Source organism: Plecotus auritus (genome assembly GCF_963455305.1).
Source record: "Plecotus auritus genome assembly, chromosome: 1".
NCBI classification, from domain to species: Eukaryota; Metazoa; Chordata; class Mammalia; order Chiroptera; family Vespertilionidae; genus Plecotus; species Plecotus auritus.
In genome coordinates this window covers 64,014,785-64,023,096 of record NC_137770.1, presented here as the reverse complement: position 1 = coordinate 64,023,096, position 8,312 = coordinate 64,014,785, and the positions used below count along the sequence as shown (strand labels likewise).

The window sequence follows — 8,312 nt, the reverse complement described above, 5'->3', positions numbered from 1 at the left end:
GATTGGTTGAATGGCCAACCAGAGGACTGGACACCTAGCATATTAGGCTTTTATTATATAGGACGTCTCAGGGGCTTGATTTCAGTTGTCATAATATGGCACTACCTCACCCTAAATTTGGGCTGACTGGGCCAGGAGGGCCAACTAGGAATACAGTCTCCTGCCCTTATCCACCACTGGCGCTTTTATTCTACCTTGAAATTCTTGCCTCAGGAGACAGCCTGGCAATTTGGCTGGGGTTGGGCGGGAGTGGAGAAGTGAGCGTAGCAAATCTGAGAAACAAAGAGAGACTAGGCTGAAAACCCCCAGGACCGGGAAGGAGAGATGGGATTCTGATTTGGCAGCGCACCTGCTACCTGCTGCTAATAAATACTAGGACTGGCTAGTATTTATAGGGCGCTTAACTGAGCATCACAAATAAGTCATCTCTATAAGGCACTCTATTAATGGCAGCAATAAATGATAGCCCTACGCCTGCATTATCTCCTCTAACCTGAACATCCACTAAGTGTGTCTTATCACCATTTTTTTTAATTCTTTCTTTTTTAAAGTATTACATATGTCTCCTTTTTACCCCATTGACCTCTCCCCGGGTCATCACCATTTTTATAAGGCAACTGCGGCTCCCAGGTATAAAGTACTTCGGTCACAACGCAGGAGTCCAGTCTTGCCCGCCACCGCCACCACCACCGCCACCCCAGACGTCCAGAGGCGGGCGGGGCGGTGTCTGAGTCCCCAGGGAGCCGCCTTAAGCCTGAGGGACGCCAACGGGGGCGGGCCCGGAGCGCAGGTGGCTGCTCTCCCACGAGGGGGCGGGCTCAGCTGGCAGGTCGCGTCTGGAACCTCAGGCGGCCCCCACGCCACTCCACCTGCCCGTGAGCCCGCGAAGGTGCTGGCAGCCCAGGCCCTCCGCCGCAGCCTAGCCGCGCGCCCCCGCGCAGCCCGCCCGCCGTCCATCAGGAGCACCCCCCGCCGCCGCGCTGCACGCCCGGAGCGCGCCCTCTGCCCTCGAGGGGACAGGGGGCCCCTTCACCGCCATGCTGCCCGCAATCTACACGGCCTTGGCGGGGCTGCTGCTCCTGCCGCTGCTGGTGAATCTCTGCTGCCCCTACCTCTTCCAGGACACCTACTACTTCCTGCATGTGGCCGGCTTGGCCCGCCGGGTGCGCAGCTACGGGGGGCGGCGGCCGGTGCGCACCATCCTGCATGACTTCCTGCAGAAGGCGCGCCAGACCCCGCACAAGCCTTTCCTGCTCTACCGCGACGAGACGCTCACCTACGCGCAGGTGGACCGGCGCAGCAACCAAGTGGCGCGGGCGCTGCGCGACCACCTCGGCCTGCGCCAGGGAGACTGCGTGGCGGTTTTCATGGGCAATGAGCCGGCCTTCGTGTGGCTGTGGCTGGGGCTGGCCAAGCTGGGCTGTGCCATGGCGTGCCTCAACTACAACATCCGCGCCAAGTCCCTGTTGCACTGTTTCCAGTGCTGCGGAGCGAAGGTGCTACTGGCCTCGCCAGGTGAGCCCCGGGCCCACTCGGCCCTGGCATTGGGCTCCTCAGAGTGGCGGGTGGGGGATCAAATCGGATCTGGAGGTGTAGAGGGAGGGGGTGGCAACCCTTCGTAGAAATGATAAGTAATGATCATTAGAACCATCCGTGGAAGCTGACTGTCCAAGGCACTGTGTCAAGCACTATCCAGTGTTGCTTTTAATCCTCACAACAGTTAGGGTTTACTATGAGACTTTATAGGTGAGGCCACTGGGGCCAGAGAGGTGAAGCCTCATACCCCAAGTCAAAGAGCTGGGAGGAAGTGGTCAGTTAAGCAGGGCTGTTCACCATGAGAGTCCAAGCTCTTAAACAAGACTGACTGCGTTCAAATGTAGAGGATCGTGACTGTGAACAACGGTGGATCCCCAAAAAATTGTTCTCGCCTCTGCCGCTTGATTGGCTGAGTGATCGTGGGAAAGTCACTTTCCCTCTCTGGCCCTTGGTTTCTTCCTGTGCAATGACTGCTTCCAGTTCCCAGGCACTATTAGCCTCCCTGGATTCTCACTGCAGAAAGGGGACCCTACGGATCCCCGAGGAGGAGACTTTGGGGATCTGCTGCGGTGCCCTGGTGAGCCCCTTTGGCATCCATAGCGATAGTGACCTTTGGTTCTGTTGTTACCTCCTGCCATATTTCAACAAGACCTGAAATGGTAACTGCATGCTACAGTGGTGACCAGGCCAGGAAGAAACCAAGAACCTGTTACCCTACCCCCCAGGCTGCTGGTTTTCCCTTCCCAGAAAACTTGTCTCTGCACATGAATAAGGACCAGAAGTGGCTTCTCACTGTGCTAGTAAGAGGAGGCCAGCCAGGTGCGGGCTGCAAGACCTGGAGGAACAGGGAGCCTCACCTTTCTGGGAAGCTTTGATTAATTACCCTGAGAGATAACCTAGCATTACCCCCGTTATAGAGCTGAGGGAAATGAGGCTTAAAATTCCAACCTGGGACCTAACTGGTTTGTTCAGTGGTTAGAGTGTCAGCCCACAGACTGAAGGGTCTTGGGTTCCATTCCGGTCAAGGGCATCTATGTCAGCTGCAGGCTTGATCCCTGCCCCCCATGGAGGTGCGTGGAGGAGGCAACCCAATAGATGTGTCTGTCTCACATTGATGTTTCTCTCTCTCTAAAAATCAATGGAAAAAAAATATCCTCAGGTGAGGATTAACAGCAACAACAAAATTCCAACCTAGGTCTATCCAACTTCAGAGCCCATGACTTCCCTTGGGTCGTGTTCCTTCCTCTGCGTGACTGTACAGCATTAGAGCTGGAAGGGATCAAGCATCCGTCTGCTCTCCCCTTCATTTCATAGCAAGGAAACTGAGGCAAGCTAAGCAGTTTGCCTTTCAGGAAGATGAGATATCTATTCACTTGTGAGAAACCAGGAAATTTTCACATCTGTTTCATGCGGCATAATAGATCCCAAAAATGAAGGTGTTATCTAAAAGTTTAAAAGCAGGGACGGGGCAGCAGTTTTAAAGGCAGTGGAGTTATTTGGAGGCCATGGTCCTTTCAAAGAAAACTCCCAATAGTTTCTAGTTGCCTGGAAAATGAGACAACTTCACTATTTAATCGAAAGACTCTCTTAAATCTATCACTTTACCAGTCAATTCAGAGGGAAGTTCTTAGCACTGTGATCTTTGTACCACTTCAGGAGGAATTGAAATACTATTAAACTGCACAGGACTGTCTGGCATTGTGTGACGATGGGAATACATTCTGAGAAATGCATTGTAAGGCAATTTGTCACTGTGCCAGCATCATAAAGTGCACAAACCTAGATAGTATAGCCTACTACACACCTAGGCTGTCTAGTATACCACTGTTGTATATCCGTTTCATCATTCACCAAACCATTATCATGCAGCACATGACTATATCCCAGGCCCCCTGTGAGGAAGGCCAAGGACTGGGAGTTTTGTAAACAAAGAACTTGGGTTTAAATGACCATAATAAAATTTGGTTCTGAATTTCAGGTCAACAATACAACCAGATAGCTCCATCTCCACCCAGACAGCAGTCCTCTGCCGTTGAGCATTATTGTTTGGGTCATTTTACATGGAGAATATAATGAAATTCCAACATTTAGATCATACTTGAGCCAAGCTTTCCAGTGGACCCATGGCATTTTCTAGCAGTAAACTGACCTTTGAGAGAGGCCACACATTTGCAAAACATTCAGTTTTTCCAAATCACTGAGGGACTATGGCACATCGTGCAGAATTACACTCTGACCAGAATCAGTTCCTGCAAAGAGCGCACCGAGTCCAAAGTTGCAATGCTGAGTAAATGTGCCCATGTGTAAATGTGTCGAATTGACAGATTCTTAGAATTCTTTCAAGTTGGAAGGAATCTTACAGATACTCTAATCCTGTAATCCTCCAACTTCAGTGAGTGTGTTATACTTCAGTAAAAAAAAAAAAAAAAAAAAAAAACTAAAAAAGAAATTTTAATGAGCATAAGAATCACCTGGGAAGCTAAATTATTTTGAAAAATGGATTCCTGAACTCCAATCCCCAAAAAGCACTGATCGGAAGAACTGTGGTGGGACCCAGGGATGTGTATGTTTATAACAAGCCCCACCCCATCCTCAGATAATTTTGAAGCAAATGGTCTGAGGATTAGACTTTGAGAAATGATTAGTCTAATTTCCACTTGATTCATAGCTGAGCAACTTCCCAGAGGGGTGATATCACTAGCCTGGAGTCGCATGGCTAGTTAGCAACAGAGCTAGGGACAGAACCCAATTTTCTTTCTCACTTCCAGGGCACTTATCCTGTTATACCATCTGAACATGGTACATAAAGGTGAGGGGTTTTAGAACTACGTGTTGGCATGGTGACAATTCAATAGGGTTTGAGTCTGCACTATCAGGAATTTCAGTGCCCAGTTATTTCTTCAGATTTTCTCTATTTCCCAAAAGTCAAAGATTCACAAACACTTCCCCGAATCAAACAGAAGCCCCCGTCTCCCAGAGAATATCATCTTCCCTCTGTAGTACATTTCAGGATCCTTCTCCGTGGCAGGCTATGGTGTAAATAATTACATGGAAACAATTGCCTTCACCTATTTGAATCTGTGTTAGCTTTGCTGATAGAAGCCAACTTGTTGGTCTGGCAGTTTTTCAAGCAACTTCCCAAACATGGAATATGAGAAACACAAGAATTAATTAATTATAATTATATAGTTATATAATTAATTTCATACGACATAGGATATTTTGTGAAACCATCCAAAAGAGAGTTTAGTATAATTTTATTATACTCTCCATGTAAAATGACCAGAACAATAATGCTCAATTTGCTTTGTTTCCACTTATACTATCCTAAGCTAGCTCTCCTACTAGAGGGGTAACCCAGGTCTCCCATCAGTTTACTGGCAAGGTCTCCACGGTCTGAATATAGCCATGCAAGGCTCCCACAGTGTGGCCTCTACTCTTGTACAAGGCTTTAGTAACAGTTAAAGATGCTTCCTGTTGTAAGACTCGGGTCCAGAGAGGTTATAAAACGTTCCAGGTTACCTTTGACCTGGATTTTAAGGTTGTGAAAAACAAAATTAGACCTTTAAGCAATGTGATAAAAGAAAATGCTTCCAACTTTTTTCAAAGGTATTGCGTCATTGTAAGTTCTAAAACGGGAGGACTTCATTATAAAACTAGTGTCAGGACCAAGGAGAAGTCTTGTCATACAAACTTTTGAGGTTAGATTAAGAAAAGCAGATGGCACAACAATTTAACTTCAAATCAAGAAGCATTTAGAGAGTCCCCACAAAGTACAAGCTGGTTGCCAGAGTGGGATGAAAAGTTAAGAAAATGAATTAGTTCAAGGATCTTACTGTCCAACAAAAAAACTAAGCCACCTACACATCTGATTGTGACATCCAGGAGAATGTGATAAGTAGGCTGCAGGAGCTCCAAAGTGCAATGTGGGGGGGGGGGGGGAGAGCAGAGGGTGACAACTGAGCTGAGCAAGTGCAGTTGGGGAGGGGGGCATTTCAGGCAAGAGGAGCCCAAGAGGCGGTTCTCATCAGTTCAGTAGCACAGTGAGATCCTTCCTTAAAGAATTTTACTATGTAAGGACAAGAGCAGGCTGACTTAAATAATGGTAATTTTTTAAGCTGTTTACTGACGAGATTCCACTGTTGAGAAAATAGGGACTCAGAGAATTCAAGGAATGGCCAACAGCAGTGGCCTAACTTTGATGGAAAGAGATCATTTTCCAGGGTCAATGTTAGCCAAGGATCAGGGCATAGATATAATCTTATCTCCACTCCTGTTATCTCTCTGGGTTGCCCAAGGAGTAACTTTGATGAGTAGCTTTAATTCTCTTTGATTGTCTCAAGGACATAGAATTCTCTCATATATCTAGCACATAATACAACCACTGAGCCATACTGCCAGGCAATAGTCACTCAGTAAATGTTGCATTGAGTTGTGCCTTTCTAGTTGAATGTAACAGACTCTCTTCTCTGAAGCTTTGGGCAAGAGGGCATAAAAAAAACGATGTAAAACAAATCACATATATCCTGATTTGAGAAAATCCATTTAGACACAATCTCCCCCAGGCCCAGACTCACCCTACCAAAGACTTGTTTATATCCCAGTTTACATCTGGTAGTGGGTGTAGGAGAGAGGTGCTCTTTCTTTCTCGGGTCTCGTTGCCAGAGAGGAAACTAATGATGAGCTCGGGGTGCGCTGGAATCATAGTGTAGGGATGGTGGGGGACAGAAACACAGACATCAAATAAGTAGTGTATTCTAGGTCTGGGGTCCCAGCCAGGTAGCCCAAGTTCTGAATGGACAGCTAGCTTAAACATGTTCTCTCAAATTTTCTTCTTAGCCTCCTTAAAAGGGGGTGGTAGTACATTTCTATTAAAAAACAAACTAGCACTTTGCTAGCATAACTGGGAATACTTTTTTTTCTTTTTCTTTTTCTTTTTAATATATTTTATTGATTTCAGAGAGGAAGGGAGAGAGAGAAATATCAGTGATGAGAGAGAATCATTGATTAGCTGCCTTCTGCATGCCCCCACTGGGGATTGAGCCCACAACCAGGGCATGTGCCCTTGACCAGAATTGAATCTGAGACCTTTCAGTCCACAGGCTGACACTCTATCCACTGAGCCAAACCAGCTAGGGCCTTTTTTTCTTTTTCTTTTTTTAATTGGAGTGACATTACTTAATAAAAATATATAGGTTTCAGGTGTAAACTTCTGTAATACATTATCTGTATATTGTATTGTGTATTTACCACCCCAAGTCAAACCTCCTTCCATCACCATTTATCTCCGCTTTAGTCTCTTCTACCTTCCCTCTCCCCCTTTCCCTCTGGTAATCACCATACTGTTGTCTGAGTCTGAGGTTGTTGGTGTGTTTTTTGCTTAATCCCTTCACTTTTTTCACCCAGTCCCCAACCTCCCTCGGCTCTGATAGCTGTCAGTTTGTTCTCTGTACCTATGAGTCTGTTTCTATTTTGTTTGTTAATTTATTTTGTTCATTAGATTCCACATGTAAGTGGAAATGTGACTATAGTGTGAATAATGTTTACAGAGTCATAATCTTGTCGATTCAGATTATGGTTTTTAGCTTCTAGAGCCAACCCATAGACAAAGCTCGGAAGACAGAATTATGGTCTCAAAATAGATGTAAATACCATTAACCTAGACAACATAGCATAAAGTGAGCTGTTGTGAGTGGACATGGGTAAAATGGGGGTAGGGATGAAAATGAATAGTTCAAGAGGTAGCAGGAAAAGTACATTACTTGGTGATGAAGAGTTGATTGCCAGAAGAAACAGCTTAAAAAAGGTTTTGTTTTGAGGGGGGACGAAGTAAAAGCCTGTTGACTTTCATTATGAACCCTTTTGTACTATTTGATTTATTTTCTCAGGTCCATGAGTCTGATTAAAATGTTTTTTAAAGAATTTAAATGCATCCGCCCTGGTCCGTGTGACTCAGTTGGTGAGCATCCTCCCATGCACTGAGAGGTCTCTGGTTCACAAACACCTGAAAAACAAAGCGTATAAGATGACGTAGGCAGAGCCTCCCCAAGGCAATTCCCTGGGATATTGAGTCACCTTCCCATTAATATTCACTGCAGTTGTCACAGTTCAAGATAAGTAAGCTTAAAGGCCATCTCATCTTATGGTTTAAGAGCACAGAAATCCAAAATGTGGTTTGCATATTAAATCGGTATCTAAAATTTTTTTACCTTGACCCACAGTAAAAAATACATTTATGTGTGATCCAGTACCCAAACACCCACATAACTGAAGCAAAACCTTTAAAAAACAATGCCCATCTTTTACTATGCATGACCTTCTCTGAAAATTTCTATTTCATTCTATTTTACTAGTAATTTTAAAAATACTAGTCACTTTTTTCCTTTTTTTTTTTTTTTTTTTTTTTGGTAATCCTCACTCAAGGATCTTTTTCCATTGATTTCTAGGGAGAGTGGAAGAGAGAGGGAAAGACAGAGAGAAACACATTGGTTGCCTCCTGCACCAGCCCCGACCAGGGCCCGGGCCTGGAAGGAGCCTGCCACCAAGGTATGTGCCCTTGACCGGACTCAAACCCGGAACCCTTTGGTCCGCTGGCTGAGCCAAACCAGCTAAGGCAATACTGATCACTTTAAATGATTTTAATAATCCACTCTTGTATTGTGACCAGGGTGAAAACATGCTAATCGTTGTTTTTCTCAAACCAGAGGATGTGCCTGTGAACTTTGGAGCTTATTTCTCCCATCAGCTGAAGCTTCCTAATGGAACTTCCTGTTACT

General features: G+C 45.6%; 1 protein-coding gene across 3 annotated transcripts in view; it reads left to right on the top strand.

Annotated features, from left to right (window-relative positions):
- The first annotated feature begins 775 nt into the window (after positions 1–775).
- Positions 776–8,312, top strand: part of SLC27A2 (solute carrier family 27 member 2) — a 56,197-nt gene continuing 48,660 nt past the window's right edge. For all 3 annotated transcript variants that reach the window (XM_080646033.1, XM_080646032.1, XM_080646034.1), the window contains exon 1: positions 776–1,515. In XM_080646033.1, the coding sequence (XP_080502159.1) occupies positions 1,038–1,515 (478 nt within the window). In that variant the 5' untranslated portion in view covers positions 776–1,037. The remainder of the gene's footprint in view (positions 1,516–8,312) is intronic.